The sequence below is a fragment of the Artibeus jamaicensis genome, unplaced genomic scaffold (genome assembly GCF_021234435.1).
Source record: "Artibeus jamaicensis isolate MK-2021 breed Jamaican fruit bat unplaced genomic scaffold, CSHL_Jam_final contig_387, whole genome shotgun sequence".
NCBI classification, from domain to species: Eukaryota; Metazoa; Chordata; class Mammalia; order Chiroptera; family Phyllostomidae; genus Artibeus; species Artibeus jamaicensis.
Genome location: NW_026521812.1, coordinates 42,966,241 through 42,984,591, shown reverse-complemented (window position 1 = coordinate 42,984,591; position 18,351 = coordinate 42,966,241). Strand labels below are relative to the sequence as shown.

General features: G+C 36.2%; 1 protein-coding gene across 4 annotated transcripts in view; it reads left to right on the top strand.

The window, feature by feature from the left end:
• The window catches only part of DOP1A (DOP1 leucine zipper like protein A), a 115,244-nt gene that overhangs the window by 51,798 nt on the left and 45,095 nt on the right, over positions 1-18,351 (top strand). For 3 of the 4 annotated variants that reach the window (XM_053664737.1, XM_053664738.1, XM_053664735.1), the window contains exons 10-13: positions 794-914; positions 2,176-2,295; positions 4,028-4,139; positions 4,887-5,120. In XM_053664737.1, the coding sequence (XP_053520712.1) occupies positions 794-914; positions 2,176-2,295; positions 4,028-4,139; positions 4,887-5,120 (587 nt within the window). The remainder of the gene's footprint in view (positions 1-793; positions 915-2,175; positions 2,296-4,027; positions 4,140-4,886; positions 5,121-18,351) is intronic. The other variant, XM_053664736.1, reaches the window with a different exon arrangement.

Below are 18,351 nucleotides of genomic sequence, written 5' to 3'. Positions count from 1 at the left end.
CATGATATGTCGTAACTGGCTTATAGTTTACAGAATTCAAGGACTTGAGCAAAAATATTTGGGTTGTATACCTAACCTTCTTCACACCCCCTTTCTCTTGTGTATTTCCCGTTTTTAATTGTATATTCCTTATATAATTAGTCTATTGGGAAGTGAATTTTGGCACCTGGGACAAAAATTAAGAAAAAAACATAAATATTAGCACAAAGGAATAATAAAGTATGAATCTCTTCAAAATGAAAATTTTTAAATATAAAAATATCAAGCTGTATGGATGGCTTTGAGGGTTTATTTTAGCTATTATGTGCTAACAGGTGAAGCTCAGGAATTTTTTTCAAGGAGATTTCTGTCTGTTATAGCAATGAGTATTGTCCCTGTACATTTTTATATTACTTAAATTAATTCAAGATAGTAGTAACATTACTATCATTTACTGAATAGTCACTATATCCTGGGAACTATGCTACCCCACCCAACAAATATTTTTTGTAACCATTACAACAGACATGTAAGTTTGGTATTATTATCTTCATTCTAGATGAGGAAACTAAAGCTCAGAAAAGTTAAATGGCTTGTCCAAAGTAACAGCTATTAATTGGCAAAGCCAATTTTCAGCTTATAGTTAAATATATATTTGTTCAATTATTTACTGTTTTACTGTTAGCTTCTTAAAATGTGAAGTTTAGTTCATCTTCTAGGGAAAAAATTATTGCAAAAAATACTTGTCTTGAAGCATTCTTTAATTGGGCCAATCTAATTAATTCTGTCTTCAATGTGTATATATTAATTTTAGGACCTGTAATTCTAGAAGATGTCCTAATTGAAGTATTTAGAACATTGTATTCTCAGTGCAAAGCAGAATTGGATCTTCAGATGGAACCACCCTTCAGCAAGGATCATGCTCAGTTAAGCAGGTGGATTACCAAAAAAATTAGGCATGACATGATTTGAACCCAGATTTAAATGATCAAAGGGCACCAGGTGGTATTTAAAGATTTTTTCCGAGTTCTGTTCATTTCTTCTTTCAGATGAATGAATGAATGAATGAATAAATAAATAAATAAATAAATAAATAAGGGAGCACATGCATCTTTTAATGCCTAGGATAAGTGATAAAATTAGCATATCTTGTTCTCCAGGTCAGCGATAAACACATGCTGACAAAGTCTTGCTTTTTTACTTCTCCTCTATTAGGCAGCCTGCCACTCTTGCAGTCTCAGTTACTATTATTATATGACAAAGGTTCTAAGACAATTTCTTTTACATGATTTTCATTTCATTAGTGTCTCCTTGGTAAGACTTGAGATAACCTGGGTTTTCCCTAAAACATACTTTTATACATGAAAACATTTTAAGGCAGTTTTTTATTTCTAATAAATATGATACCCTATAATTTTAGTTTGAAAAGTTTACATTGACTAAAGTAGTATACTGATTTATTCTGTACCCTGTCTGATAATTTAGATTGCCCCATGGAGTATTTAATTAGTCTTTAATTTGTGGCTATGTGCTGTACCTTGCTAGGTACCTCACTATATACAAAAATAATTGTTTTCATGGTAAGCAGGATGGCAAGAGATGGTAGGTAGGTGGGTAATTTATAAAGGGTTCCCATGTGAAGTAACAAAGTTATCTTTTCTGATAGGGTTTCAGTAATAGTGGCTATATACAGTGCTAGTCCTTTTTTTCGGTTGTTTTTCAGCTAAGAAACTAGGTTGAAATTCACCAAATAAATTTAAGTTTTCTTAAAAAAATCTTGAATAGCACAGGGAAACAGACCAAGTTATTTCAGAATCAAGGCCATCAAAATCAAGTCACTACTTAGTTTATATATGCCAAGGGAAACAAAATAATGCCAGATTTCAAGTCAGGTACTCAAATAGTTCAAAAAGAACTTCCTGTTCTTTTTCTGGAAGCATAGGTTTTTCTTATGCAAATCTAATTTTCAATTTTGATCATACAGTTTAGTTATGAAAACTCAGATTTGGAAAAAAACTGCACATAACATAACAGAGTGGCAGCAGATAAAAATTATCCATTCCAATTTTCTCACTAGCAAGTGTTCTAGCAATTGAGTAGGAATATGTACTTTCCTAACAACACTGTAGTCACATTTAAATTTGAAAAAATGAATGTTAATATTTATTAGTTTTTGTTTTTCTTTTCCTTTTTTAGTAAATTAAGGGAAAATAAGAGAACAGCAGAGCTGATTAAAACTGCCAACCTTCTCTTTAATTCCTTTGAGCCTTACTATATGTGGGATTATGTTGCACGTTGGTTTGAAGAATGTTGCAGGTATGTGAAACTGTTACAATTTATTTCAGTTTAATAGCGTTCAAAGCCAACCTTTGTTTGTTTTTTAAGTTCTTCAGTCTAGTGAAAAGAATATTCTTTTATACATTCTACTGCTACTATTGACAATTTGTTACGTATTTAATAGCCATAATCTGGTTCTACCCTGTCACTATAGAATATAGAATTATTAATTGTATAGTCTTAGAAGTGAAAAGGAGTTAGATGTGAGTTGTACAGTCACCAGCATACATGAAAGATTTTCTCTTTCCAATCTATACTAATTCAGTTTTTCTTTGTTGCAAATAGCAAATTTGTTCCTGTTCCCTTAGAACCCATCCCCAAAATTATTCCTACTTTGATTAACAAAAAATTCCTTGGTATTACACTTGTATTTTTAAGCCATAGAACTAGCCATATTGTCACTGTTGAGTGATAAAAGCCCTTCACCCCCTAGGATATAAAGTTACAAAATGCTCTGAAAACCCAAGAATACTAGTTAACCAAGTAGAATCTCTTTCTGGATTCTAGCCCACATTCACTCAGAACCAGATTAACCACTCAAGCTTCAGGAACATATAGTTGAAAAGTAAACATGCATGAACTCAGGATTGTAAGTCTTAAATATATAAATGCTGATGTGATACATTAATCATACCTTTACTTATTTAGAAAATAGTTTTATTATTCATTAAAGCAGATAATGAGCACCCAGACAAAAAGCACTGTGCTAGGCCTATCGGTCCCTGTCTTCAAAGACTTTGTAATGAAAACAAGTAAGACATGCACGTGTGTATTCTGAGTATTAAGTTAAAAGTTACAAATACCTTAGTAGAGAGGTTAAAATGTGGTAGGAATGTTGAGGAATTACGAATGTCTTTTGCCACCTCTCCGTCTTTTCTACATTCATCAACATACCCATCCGTCCTTTTTTAGCTAACCTGGACTATTCTCTAAACACACATTAATGTTCAGGCTGCTGAGCCTTCACGTTGCTATTTCTTCTAAAATATTTTTCCCCTTTGCCCCTCTGGTAAGGTCCTATATAGAGATCACCCGCCTTTTAATAGCTTTCCATGACTTCCTCAAGTTTCTCATCAGAATCAGCTTTTCCTATACTGTCACATTATTATATTTATTTATCTGTTTATATTTCTTATTGATTAGGGACTGCATTGTATTTCTACTTTCAGAGTATAGGGCAATAGATGTTCATATAGGATTCATAAGATTTGATGTGAATGTTGTAGTAATGATCTCTAGTACTTGGATTAGAAGAGGCTTCCTGGAGGAGGTAGCATTTGATCTTAAACCTTGACGGACAGATGCATTCTGATAGGAGAGAATGAGGTTGAGGGAGGGTGACCTTCCAAGAGGACAGGTTTGTATAAACAAAGGCCCTAATGTTAGAAATGAAGCAGCAAATAATCTTTTTTAACTAGGAAATGATATCCATAGTGTAACAATAGAAAATGAGTCCCCAAAAGTATGATCCATCCAGAACCCTTGGAAATACAGGGTAAGAGTTACAGTGAGAGGTTAAACCAGGAATCTTACTCTGGGGATTTCCACATAGGGGTGCAGTAGTGTCCTGTGGGGAAGGGGATGCACATCGTCCCAGGAACATTACTGTGTGTGTCCCCAGTGTTGAGTTGACCTCATTTGAAAAAGTATTGTTGTCATATGTTCATCTCACTTGATAGTATGTTTGATAAAGTGAAATTTGTTCTTTTAGGAGAACAATGCACGCTAGACTTCAGACTGGGCCTGGAGATAGTGAGTCATCTGAGTTACAGCTGAGCAATTTCTGCTTATTGGTGGATTTTTTGTTGGATATAGTTTCTTTGGTAAGATCACCTTGGTAAAAAAATATTGAGGAAATCTAACATAGTTCATATATTACATGTTGGAGACCTTATCTTCAAATAAATTTTATCCTTAATATTAAATATATTTTTCCCTTTTGGCACAGCTTTTTTTCCCATAAAATTTTCCAACTGTTTTGTCCTGTGACATGTGTGTGTATATATGTATATATATATACATATATACGTATATATACATATATATAACACATACACAAGTCTTAATACATGGAATATACTTCATAATTGCATGTTATTGAAATCCTAAATGTTTAGTGTATAATGATTTAATGCTGTATTTATATTAATTAATGATTCTATTAATGAAGACTTTGGAAATCTTCTCCCCTTTTCTCTCCTAAATTCTTGCTTTCTCATTGTGAAGCCCACTAGAAGTATGAGGGTGCTGTGTCAGGTACGACATTCAGCCTGTTTCTTTTTAACTGAGTATATTCACTTCTGTTATATTATAATTTCAGTGATGTACATAACATTGGGATTAGTTTATAATACATGCTTTGAAATACTTAAAATGAGAATTTGGGAGTATAAATTGTATATCATTAATAATGAAACTATTATACAATATTAATTAAGAAAATGATATGTATAAATACTACAGATTCATAAAAATTAGTTCCTTTTTTATATAGATTAAAACCCAGTGAAACAACATAACTTTGGGGTCACACATTGCTTAAACTTTTATCATTTTACTTTTATTTTCAGGAGACTTACATTGAAATTCAGACAGAGCACCTGCCCCAGCTGTTGCTCAGGATGGTTTCTGCCCTGACAAGCCATCTCCAGACATTGCGCTTGTCTGAACTCACGGATTCCGTCAGGCTGTGCTCGAAGATCCTGAGCAAAGTTCAACCTCCCCTGTTATCTGCTGGTACCGGAGGCGTTCTGCAGTTTCCCAGTGGGCAGAACAGTTCAGCCAAAGAATGGGAGGACAAAAAGGTAATGTTAGTTGTTAATTTTGGTATTAGACCACTTACCATTTCCCCTTAAATAATGTGGGTGTGCACTGTGTAGGTCCGCTTATACCCAGATTTTATTTTCAGTAAATATAAAATGTTTGGAGATTTGCAGCAATTTGAAAAAACTCACAGATGACCCTCTAGCTTATAAATGAAAAAATTAAGCAAAAGTTAGGTACGTCATGAATGCAAAAAAAGATGTGGATAATAGTTTCTGTTATCATTTACTACCATAAAATATATATGCCTATTAAAAAGTTAACATTTATCAAAACTAGATCATGCATGGTGTCATTTGCTGTTGAGAGAAATGTAAACAAACATAAAGATGTACTATAACTATAAAATTAGCTGTAGCGCACACTGTACTGCTGTAATTTTATAGCCGCCTCCTGATGCTGCTACAGTGAGCTCAGTATGAGTACCCACTTAAAACACTGTGTGATGCTAATCGTCTGATCACCTCTGTGTGAGCAGTTTGTCTGTTCAGTAAATGGCATTTTGCAGTAAAAAAGTGATATCTCATGATTCTTGTGGGTTTTTTGTCATATCAAGTGCAATATCATTAACCTTGAATAACACATGAGACTCATACAAAATACCAGTAGTGAGGGATTCATCAACTCCCCAGTTAAGCCACTGTTTCAACACCACCTTCAATGATTTTTCCACATTTTCTGTTGCTTGTACTATTATTGATTTTTACTTAGAATCATTATTTAAATAAAATATTTAATATTTAAAAAATGTCAAGATAACAGGGGAAGCAGCTTCTGCCAACCAAGAGGCAGCCAGTTTTCCAGATGCCATTAAGAAAATCATCAAGGAAGAAGGATGTCTGCATGAACAGGTTTTTAAAGCAGATGAAATTACCCTATTCTGGGGAAATAACACCAAAGGACATTCCTTAACTAAGGAAGAGATAGGAGCACCAAGCTCCTAGGAATCAGCTAACAGTATTCTTGTACAAATGCAATTAGGTTTATGATCAGGGACTGCCCTTATCTTTAAAGCTGCTAAACCCTGAGCCTTGAAGGGAAAAAAAAATACCACCTGCCAGTCTTTTGGTTGTACAACAAGAAGGCCTAAACTACTAGAGCCCTTTCTTTGAATTGGTTCCATCAATGCTTTGTCCCTGGAGTCAGGAAGTACCTTGCCATTCAAGGAGAGCCTTTCAAAGTTCTTCTGATATTGGACAATATCCCTGGCCACCCAGAGCCCCATGAATTCAACATCAAAGTCTTTGAAGTGGTCTACTTGCCCCCAAATACAGTGTCTCTAGGTCAGGAGTGCATAAGGACCTTTAAGGCTCATTGGACACAGTACACTATGGAAAGGATTGTTAACACTATGGAAGAGAATCTCAATAGAGAAGAATATCATGAAAGTCTAGAAATATTACTTCATTGAAGTTGCCATCATTGCCATAAAAAAACTGTGAAAGCCACCAAGCCCCAAACAAAAAATTCCTGCCAGAGAATTGTGCATAACTTCACAGGTTTTACAACAGAGCCAATCAAGGAAATTATGATGGTGGATGTGGCAAAAAAAAAGTGGGGAAGGTGTTGCAAGGTTTCAACATGTGGATCTTGGAGAAATTCAAGAAATAGACACCACACCAGAGGAATTAACAGAAGACCACTTGAGGGAGATGAGTGCTTCTGAACTGGTGGTGCCAGACAATGAGGAGAAACACACAGAAGCAGCAGTGCCAGAAAACAAAGGACATTAGATGGTCTGGCAGAAGGGTTCCTCTTAATCACAACTGCTTTTGACTTCTTTTATGACATGGACTCTTCTAAGACACTTAAAACTAAAACACACAATGGAAAGAGGATTGATGGCCTACAGAAACATTTTTAGAGAAATGAAAAAGAAAAAGTCAGAATTATAATGTATTTCCATATAATTTTACCAAGGGTGCATGCCTCTCCTGCCTCCCATGCCTCCCCTTCCACCCCCGTCACCTCTTCTGCCTCTGTCCCCCGAGACAGTAAGATCAACCCCTTCTTTTCCCCTCCTCCTCAGCCTACTCAGTGTGAAGGTAACGAGAATGAAGACGTTTATGATGATCCATGTCCACATAATGAACAGTCACTAATCATCATACAGTTATAAACTTATCTGTTGTGTATGTGTGTGTCTTCATGTGAAAATCTAATAACTAGATTAAATTTTCTGGAACTCCGTGATACAATTTTGTGTCATTATCATAGTGCGAATATTTATCATATAGAACATCACGTGCATGATTTGTATGAAAGTGGGTAGCTTATCCTTACATAGGCATAAAGTGGATACTATTTAATAAAATTATAAAAATGTTAGTTCTTACTATTTTATAAGTTCACTTTCAAAGAATTACACTATTGTACATTATGCCTCTTTCTTGTAATTGAAGAAACTGCTTATCAGCCAGTCATCATAGGTAAGTGGTTTTCTAAAATTTAACAATGTTGAATATGACTAATAATGTGTGTCATAAAAATGTTTATAGTGATTCAATCATCACTGTGTAGGCTAGGCTACTGTGAAGCAGTCATATCAATTATAATAGACTACCATAAAACAATATTGCTCCTGCTTTGTTATCAGTGCATGAATGGTTACACCAGTAAAGAATTATAATATTTTCTTTTATTTTGGATGTCTAATGTTAATAATATTTACATTTGACAAACAGATGGTGTAAAGTTACACTATCAGTATAGTACAGAACTACAGATGCATATTTTCCTTATGGTTTTCTTGACACTTTAATTTCTCTGGCTTACTTTATTGTGTGAACACAGCATATAATACGTACAACATATAAAATATGTGTTAATTGACTGTTTATATTATTGGTAAGGTTTCCTGTCAACAGTAGGATGGCTGTTAGTTGTTAAGTTTGGGGGCAGCCAAAAGTTCTATGTGGATTTCAGTTGTGTGGGGCATGAAGTGGGGAGTCAGTATCTTCCCTACCCCTGTGTTGTTCAAGGGTCAGCTGTTAATTTTTGAAATAACAGTGTCTGAGTGAAATCACTTATATATAACCATTTAGTGAATCTTGCATAGATCCAAATGAGTGGCAGTAGATCTTACTGTAGGCTTTTGGTTCTAGTACAGTTTAGGTGTTTATATTAGCACTTTCCAATAGAAATATAATGTCAGCAACATAAGTAGTTTTTAAATATCTGGTAGCTACTTCTAAAAATGTAAGAAGAAACAGATGAAAAGATTTTTTTCAATTGTTTAGCCCTTTCTAGCTAATTTATTATAATTTCAATATGTAGTCAATATAAAATTTATGTAATATAAAAAAATTAGCCAGATACTTTACATTCTTTTTGTACTATCTACAAAATTCCACTGTGTGTTTTATACTTATAGCACATCTTCATTCAAATGCATAATTTTTTATCAGAAACACTTGAAATAAAAAATTCAGTTCCACTGTCAGATCAGCCGCATTTCAAGTGCTCAGTAGCCACATGTTTATAATTTAAACTTTATTGATCCTTTTCATTTGAATACAATAGATTTTTAGTATGCTCTCTTTTAAATCCAGAATCTTTATATTCAATCTTCTAGATTCTTTTTTTTAAGGTTTTATTTATTTATCTTTTTAGAGAAGAAGGGAATGAGAGGAGGAGAGAAACATCAATGTGTGGTTGCCTCTCTTGAGTCCCCTGCCAGGAACTGGCCTGCAACCCAGGCATGTGCCCTGACTGGGAATGGAACCTTGACCGTCTGGTTCCCAGGCCGACGCTCAATCCACTGAGCTATGCCAGCCAGGGCACAATCTTCTAGATTCTTAATGCTTACTTTATGACATTGAATAGAATTATAATTATTTTAATGTGGCACTAGTAACATACTTAAACACTTGCAAAACATCTATGGAAAAAATCAATAACTTAAAAGCTTTCAAGTTTATAATATTAAAATAATTTTAGCAAATATTAAGAAAAGCATTTAATGAAATTTTATAGGTACAGTGGCACTGTGTTAAAACAAAGATTTATAAGGAGCTACTACCCTTTGCAACAGCATGGATGGAACTGGAAAGCATTATGCTGAGTGAAATAGGCCAGGCATTGAAAGACAAATACCATATGATCTCACCTTTAACAGGAAGCTAAAGAATAAAACAAACGAGCAAACAGAATAAAAACAAAGACACTGAAATAGAGAACAAGTGGGCAGCGACCAGAGGGGAGAGGGAAGGGAATTTAAGGGGAAAAATGGGGAGGGATTTTGAGGAACAAGTATGAAAGACACAGGGATGAGGACTGGGGGGGGAAGGAAATGGGAGGGAGGTGGGGAGATGGGGCGGGGGGGGGTGGGATGGGAGAAACAGATAAAAACCTGTACTTGAAAAATGACTAAAATTTTTAAAAAGGAAAAAAAATAAATTACATAGAGAAAAATAAAAATAAAATAAAATATTTTTGTTTATGTACTTTGAAAAAAAACAACGAAGATTTAAACATATAAGATACCTAAATCCAGGATTTGTATAATTGCCCTAATTATTTTTTCAGTTGCTTTTTTGTTGTTTCTCAACCAGGAAAAATACATTATCAGGATGATCTCATACAACCTTTCCCACCAACTAATAATTCTAAAATTGTTTCTAACTGTTTTCTTGGCCCTTCTTAACATATTGCTCTTTATGTATGAAATGAACATTACTGATTCTCGATCAATTTAGATGTATCCAGGATTAGCCTACATAAATTAAAGACAGTCTGTCACACTTTCCTTCCTACCTGCTCATTATTGATGTGTGATATTCTGTTTCGATATGACTCTGTTGTTGGGAAATTCATTTTGTTGTCTTCCCTTAATTTATACCTCTAAGATCTTAAAAATACAACTAAAATAGATATTAACTGCTTTGAAGCTTTGTCTTTTTTTTTTTTTAATTTTATTTAGTTATTTTTCAAGTACAGTTTTTTGTCTATTTTTCCCATCCCAGCCTCCCCTGCCCCTTGCTCCCCACCTCCCTCCCATTTCCTCCCCCCCCCTTAGTTCTCGTCCCTGTGTCCTTCCAATTTGTTCCTCCAAATCCCTCCCCCTTTTTCCCCTTAACTTCCCTTCCTTCTCCCCTCTGGTCACTATCCCCTTGTTCTCTATTTCAGTGTCTTTGTTTTTTGGGGTTTTTTTTTTTTCTGCTTACTTGTTTGTTTTGTTGTTTAGCTTCCTGTTAAAGGTGAGATCATATGGTATTTGTCTTTCAGCACCTGGCCTATTTCACTCAGCATAATGCTTTCCAGTTCCATCCATGTTGTTGCAAAGGGTAGTAGCTCCTTCTTTCTGTCTGCAGCATAGAATTCCATTGTGTATATGTACCACAATTTTTGGATCCATTCATTTACTGATGGGCACCTAGGTTGCTTCCAACTCTTGGCTATTGTAAATTGTGCTGCTATGAACATTGTGGTGCATAGTTTCTTTGATATTGATGTTTTAGGATTCTTAGGATATAATCCTAGCAGTGGAATTGCTGGGTCAAAGGGCAGGTCAATTTTTATTTTTCTGAGAAAAATCCATACTGTTTTCCATAATGGTTGTACCAGTCTGCACTCCCACCAACAGTGAACTAAGGACCCCGTTTCCCCACAACCCCTCCAACATTTGTTGTTTGTTGCTTTGTTTATGATAGCCATCCTGACTGGTGTAAAGTGGTATCTCATTGTGGTTTTAATTTGCATCTCTCTGATAGCTAATGATATTGAGCATCTCTTCATGTGTCTCTGAATGTTCTGTATGTCCTCCTTGGAGAAGTGTTTGTTCAAGTCCTTTTCCCATTTTCTAATTGGGTTGGGTGTCTTCTTAGAGTGGAGTCGTGTAAGTTCTTTGTATATTTTAGAGATTAAACCTTTGTCTGAGGTATCATTGGCAAATATGTTTTCCCATACAGTTGGTTGTCTTGCTAATTTAATACTGTTTTCTTTAGCCATGCAGAAGCTTTTTATTTTGATGAGATCCCATTTGTTTATTCTTTCCTTTACATTCCTTGCTCTAGGGGACATATCAGTAAAGAAGTTGCTGCGTGAAATATCTGAGATTTTCTTGCCAATGTTCTCCTCTAGGACTTTAATGGTGTTATGACTTACATTTAAGTCTTTTATCCACCTTGAATTTATTTTGGTGTATGGTGTAAGTCTGTGCTCAAGTTTCATTTTTTTGCATGTAGCTGTCCAGTTCTCCCAACACCATTTGTTGAAGAGGCTATCTTTACTCCATTTTATGTTACTGCCCCCTTTGTCGAATATTAATTGACTGTGGAGGGGTTGGGTTGATTTCTGGGCTCTCTGTTCTGTTCCATTGGTCTATGTGCCTGTTTTTATGCCAGTACCAGGCTGTTTTGATTACAGTGGCCTTGTAATACAGTTTGATATCAGGTATTGTGATCCCCCCTACTTTGTTCTTCTTTCTCAAAAGAGCAGCTGCTATTCGAGCTCGTTTATGGTTCCATATAAATTTTCGAAGTGTTTGTTCTATGTCTGTGAAATATGCCATTGGTACTTTAATAGGTATTGCATTGAATCTGTATATTGCTTTGGGTAGTATGGACATTTTGATAATGTTAATTCTTCCAATCCATGAACAAGGTATATGTTTCCATTTGTTTGTGTCTTCCTTGATTTCGTTCTTCAGGGCTGTGTAGTTTTCTGCATACAGGTTTTTTACCTCCTTGGTTAGGTTTATTCCCAGATATTTTATTTTTCTTTTTGCTATATCAAATGGGATTTTTCTCTTTATTTCTGCTTCTGCTGATTCACTGTTGGTATACAAAAATGCCTTTGATTTCTGGATATTGACTTTATAACCAGCTGTTTTGCCAAATTCATTAATTAGTTTGAGCAGTTTTCGGGTAGAGTCTATAGGATTTTCCATGTACACTATCATGTCATCTGCAAACAGTGACAGTTTTGTTTCCTCCTTTCCTATTTGGATGCCTTTTATTTCCTTTTCTTGCCTGATCGCTGTGGCTAAAACTTCCAATACTATATTGAATAGAAGTGGTGAAAGTGGACAACCTTGTCTTGTTCCTGATCTTAGTGGAAAAGCTTTTAGTTTTTTCCCGTTGAGTATGATATTGGCTGTAGGTCTCTCGTATATGGCCTTTATTATTTTGAGAAATGCTCCTTGTATTCCCACTTTGCTGAGTGTTTTTATCATAAATGGGTGTTGTACCTTATCGAAAGCTTTTTTCTGCATCTATTGATATGATCATGTGATTTTTGTCTTTGCTTTTGTTTATATGATGTATTACATTTACTGATTTGCGAATATTGAACCATCCTTGCATTCCTGGGATGAATCCTACTTGATCATGGTGTATGATCTTTTTGATATGTTGTTGGATGCGATTTGCCAATATTTTGTTGAGGATTTTAGCATCTATGTTCATCAGCGATATTGGCCTGAAGTTTTCTTTCTTTGTTGTGTCTCTATCTGGTTTTGGAATTAAGATGATGCTGGCTTCATAAGAAGAATTTGGAAGTTTTCCATTCTTCTGAATTTTTTGAAATAGTCTGTGGAGAATAGGGGTTAGCTCTTCCTTAATTGCTTTGTAGAATTCTCCTGTGAAACCATCTGGTCCGGGGCTTTTGTGTGCTGGGAGTTTTTTGATTACTGCTTCAATTTCTTTTGCTGTTATTGGTGAATTTAGATTTTCTGCTTCTTTTTCACTGAGTTTTGGAAGATTGTATTTTTCTAGAAATGTGTCCATTTCCCCTAGGTTTTCAAATTTCTTGGCATACAGTTCTTCATAGTAATTTCTTACAATCTCTTCTATTTCTGTGGTATCAGTTGTAATCTCTCCTTTTTCATTTCTGATTGTGTTTATTTGTGTCCTCTCTCTTCTTTTCTTGATGAGCCTACTTAAAGGCTTGTCTATTTTGTTTATTTTCTCAAAGAACCAACTCCTGGATTCATTGATCCTTAAAATTGTGCTTTTAGTTTCTATGTCATTTAGTTCTGCTCTAATCTTGGTTATTTCCTTCCTTCTGCTTGCTCTGGGCTGTCTTTGTTGTTGTTCCTCAAGTTCTTGCAGGCGTAGGGTTAGGTTGTTTGTTTGAGATGTTTCTATATTCTTTAGGTAGGCCTGTATTGCTATAAACTTCCCTCTCAGGACTGCCTTCGCTGTGTCCTATAAGTTTTGGGTTGTTGTGCGATCATTTTCATTTGTTTCCAGAAATGTTTTGATTTCTTCCCTAATTTCATTCTTGACCCATTCATTGTTTAATAGCATACCATTCAGTCTCCATGTTTTTGGGTGCTTTGGGTTTTTTTCTTTGGGGTTGGTTTCTAATTTCAGTGCCTTGTGGTCAGAGAAGATGCTTGGTATGATTTCAATTTTCTTGAATTTGTTGAGGCTCCTTTTGTGTCCTATCATGTGGTCTATCTTTGAGAATGTTCCATGTACATTTGAAAAGAATGTGTATTTAGCTTCTTTGGGATGAAGGGCTCTATATATATCAGTTAAGTCCATTTCTTCTAGGGTGTTGTTTAATGGCACAATATCTTTTTTGATAATTTGTTTGGAAGATCTGTCCATTTTTGATAGTGGGGTGTTCAAATCCCCTACTATGATTGTGTTGCTGTCAATATCTTTCTTGAAGTCCTCTAAGATTTTCTTGATATATTTGGGTGCCCCCTATGTTTGGTGCATATATGTTTACAATGTTAATGTCTTCTTGGTGGATTCTTCCCTTGAGTATAATGAAATGACCTTCTGGGTCTCTCTTTACAGCCTTTTTTTTGAAGTCTATTTTGTCTGATATGAGAATTGCTACCCCAGCTTTTTTTTCTTGTCCGTTTGCTTGGAAAACTTGTTTCCAGCCTTTCACTTTTAGTCTGTGATGGTCTTTTGTCCTGAGGTGAGTCTCTTGTAGGCAGCATATGTGTGGGTCATGCTTTCTTATCCATTGAGCTATTCTGTGTCTTTTGATTGGAGAATTTAATCCATTTACGTTTAAGGTTATTATTGATAGGTACTTATTCATTGCCATTTTTGTACCTGTGTTCCTCTCTGTCTCCCTCTTATCCTTCCTTCCCTTAAAGCAGTCCTTTTAGTATTTCTTGTAGAGCTGGTTTGGTGGAGGCATATTCTTTTAGACTTCTTTTGTCTTGGAAGCTCTTTATTTGGCCTTCTATCTTGATTGAGAGCCTTGCTGGGTAAAGTAGCCTTGGTTGTAGGCCTCTGGTTCTCATTACTTGAAATATTTCTTGCCATTCTCTTCTTGCTTGAAGTGTTTCCATTGAGAAGTCGGTAGCTAACCTTATTGGGGCTCCCTTGTATGTTATTTCTTTTTTCTCCCTTGCTGCCTTTAAGATTCTCTCTTTGTCTTGGAATTTTGCCATTTTGATGATGATGTGTCTTGAGGTGGGCCTCCTTGGGTTCCTCTTGATTGGGACTCTCTGTGATTCCTGGATTTGTGAGACTTTTTCTCTTATCAAATTAGGAAAATTTTCTCTCATTACTCGTTCAAATACGTTTTCTATCCCTTGTTCTTCTTCTTCTCCTTCTGGTATTCCTATTATTCGTATATTATTGCGTTTCATATTGTCTTGCATTTCTCTTAAGCCCTCTTCATTCTTTCTGAGCCTCTTTTCATTTTCTTGCTCTTTCTGTGAGATGCTTTCTACCTTGTCCTCCAACTCTCTAATCCTATCCTCCGCTTCATCTATCCTACTTTGGAAACTTTCTACTGTGTACTTCAATTCGGAAATTGTATTCTTCATTTCCTCTTGTCTCTTGCTGATGGTTTCCATTTCCTTTTTGATGTTGCTGTAGTTTGCAGAGAGATCATTATAATTTCCCTGTAGTTTCTGGTAGCTCACTGTGAGCTCTTTGAGCTCTTTGAACTTCGTAATAACCAGTGCTTTGAATTCACTGTCTGATAGTTGATCAGCGTCTATTTCATCTAACATTCTTTCTGAAGTTTCTGCTTTTTCTTTCATTTGGGGATTGTTTCTTTGTCTTCCCATTGTTTGAGACTCTTCTTGTTAGTCTCTGCTTCCAAAATTGATCTGTTCTGAATCACTGGTTTTATGGTGTAAACTTCTGTGGTATGTTCCTTGTGAAGTTCAGTGGTACAGACTCCTTGAAGTTTCTTGATGTTCTTCGTCTCCACCTACACTCTCGCTGGTCCTCGCACTGGTCTCTGCGTTGGTCGCCTACCACTGCTGAATGTCCCGGCTCTAGTAGCCGCCTCCTCAAGCACCCAGGCCCGTTACTAGGGCAGTGGCACAGAGGCTGGGAATGTCCTGGCTCCCGTATCTGGCTCTCTCTGCCGCCCAGGGCCGTCACAGGGGCTTGGAGTGTCCCGGTTTCCGTACCTGACTCCCCGGCGTCTAGTCCTGTCTCTATGGCAGTGCCACAGAGGCTTAGAAAGTCCCAACTCCCGTACCTGATTCCCCAGTGTCCAATCCCCTTGCTATGGCAGCAGCACAGGGGTTGTGACCCTCCCAGTTCCCGTAGAGGGATCCTCTGAAACCCCGGGCTGTCTCAGGGGTTTGGAGGAAGCTTTGTCTTTTATTTGAATGAGATTGGTGAGTATAGAGAAAGGACCTTAGTATTATCTCAGCAGCATATTTAAACACGTGAATATTTCCTAAACAAGAAACATCTGGAGGTAAGATAATGGGAACATTGATTTGTAGTAAATGAAATGCAATGTAAAAGTGCACTTAAAAACTATATGATTGCTCGTTAACCTTAGAGTGCGTGCCCTCCCCTTTGGTTTTCTTTTATGTTCCAAGGGCATAGATCTTCTTTCCTACTTTTCACTGAAATGCACTGGTAGTACCTTCACTGAGATGTCTGAAAATTGATCAGATTTAAAAGCTGAGGGTATTTTCTGTGTTGTTTTAAAGTGTAAGTGAAGGAATGGTTCTTTAAAAAATTACAAATCTGATTCTGTCTTTCTGTTCTTAGTACATTTTTGTAGAATCAGTGTATTGGAATGTCTAAAACATATATTTCCTTCCTATTTTCAGAAAGACACTTTATTAAAAAGTAATATAAAACCTAGTTATATAATATAGACCATACAACTAAAGATTATAAATTTATGCAAGTTTAACTGAATTTTGTAGCTTGAAATCTGGTAATATCCACTGTTTTATGATCTTTAAAAAAGATCGATACAGAAATGAGTTTACAGTAACAAGCTAATTACTCACTATGTAAATACTTTTTTTTAAATTCATTTTTAGAGAGAGGGGAAGAGAAGGAAAGGGAGAGAAATATCAGTGTGTGGTTGCTTCTCACTCACCCCATACTAGGGACCTGGCCCGCAACCCAGGCATGTGCCCTGGCTGGGAATTGAACTGGCAACCCTTCGGTTCACAGCCCATGCTCAGTCCACCGAGCTACACCAGCCAGGAAAAATACTTATTTTAAAAAATTTATTAAAACAAGACTTTAGATGATTGTTAACCTTTCAGAGGAAAAGATCAACAAGTGCAATTTTGGTAGCCATCTCTAACTTTGGCATTATAATATGAAAATTTCTCATACTGTTACAGATAATGTGATATACTATGATGAAAAGAGCATGAAGATCAGAATTACCTGATTTGAGCTCTTCTACTAACTAATAAGCTTATTTCCTATAACCTTGGGCCAGTTTCATTTTGTTTTGTTTTTAACTTCTTTTAGCCTCAGTTTTCTTACCTTTGAAATAGCCTGTCTTCGTGCAGCACTCACACTGGGTATCCAGAGATTAGCTAGGCAGTCTCTGCCCTTCTCCAACCCATTTGTAGGAGACAGACGTTAAACAAATAATTGCACATTTAATTATAGTTGTGATGAATGTATGGAGGAACATATAGGGTGGTAGAAATATAGAAAGTTGGGGCAATCTGATCTAAATTGGGAGCCAAGGAAGGCTTTCTTGAGAAAGGACTATTTGAGGGAAACCCCAAAGGAGTTTGGTGTAGGTGCAAAGTACAAAGAAGGGAATATTTGATGGAGGAGAGAGCGTGTGTGAAGACTCTAAGGCAGGTAGAGGCACAGTGTAGACACTGAGGGGGAGACCCACCTTGGAACCCAGGTCTTACAGAGCCTTTTACTGTACTAAGGCTTTTAATTCCTATTTTAGGAACACACTCAAGGGGAAAAAGGCAAGTGATGTAATCATATTTGTGTATTAAAAAAATTACTCTGGCTATAGTGTGGAGTATGGACCTGAGAAACAAAGATGGGTGTGGGAGACCCGCAGAATGCAGGTGAGAGTAGTGGTGGTAATGTGCTAAAAAGATGGGGGGATGAAGACAGAGAAATGAATGGATTGGCCGTGTGTTTAGGAGGAAAAAATAAGACTTAGTAATGGTACAGTAAGGGTAGTGAGTGACTACCAACATTTATCGAATGTCTGCCAAGTGTCAGGTATTATGCCTGATACTTTTACTTGTGTGGCCTGTCTTACTTAATCCTCATAGCAACTGTAAATTGTAGGCATTATCGTCCTGTCAGTTATACAAATTAGGAAAACAAAGTTTGTAGAGGTTAAATGATTTCCCAGGCTAGAAAGTGGCAGAGCCTTAGCTGACCAATGGCCAGCACCCTTAACTACTAGACTGAAGTGGATGTAAAGGAAGTGTTGGAGAGAGGTAGACAGAGAAGGTACCAAGAATTACCTCTAGGTTCCTGTCTTCCTGGTTTGGTGAGTGGTGGTATGATTCACTGAAGCAAGGAACGTTGGGTGAGGCCCAGCTTTGGGGCAGCAGAGCATTTAGTACACCTCTGTAGTGATCTTATTCAAATTCAAATTATGCTGTGGCACAATCGCCCATGAAATACATGTTGTGTACAGCTTTTGGTTACTTCAACTAGGCTAGAAAATATGCTTAATGACTGTACTGGCCGTATCATAGGGAGGGAACAGTTTATCCATTCCAACTCTACTGCAATAGCTGGCTCATTTTTGTTTATATTTTAATTGTTTCTTATCTTGTCCTCCAGATTATAAACTATTTGTTTAATTCTTAATACCCAGTACAGTGTTTAGCCTGTAATGTGATGTGGATTCAGTAACTGTTTGTTGAAAGAACATAAGAATATTAATTGGCACACATTCTCATAGTACTTTATATACTTGTCAGACAAATTTCACACTCATGTAGTCCCGAATCTATTAAATTTTATTTCCAGCTCTTAGAATGTCTTTTTTTAACCTTACGTAACTCATGTCTTGCATTGTTTAGAC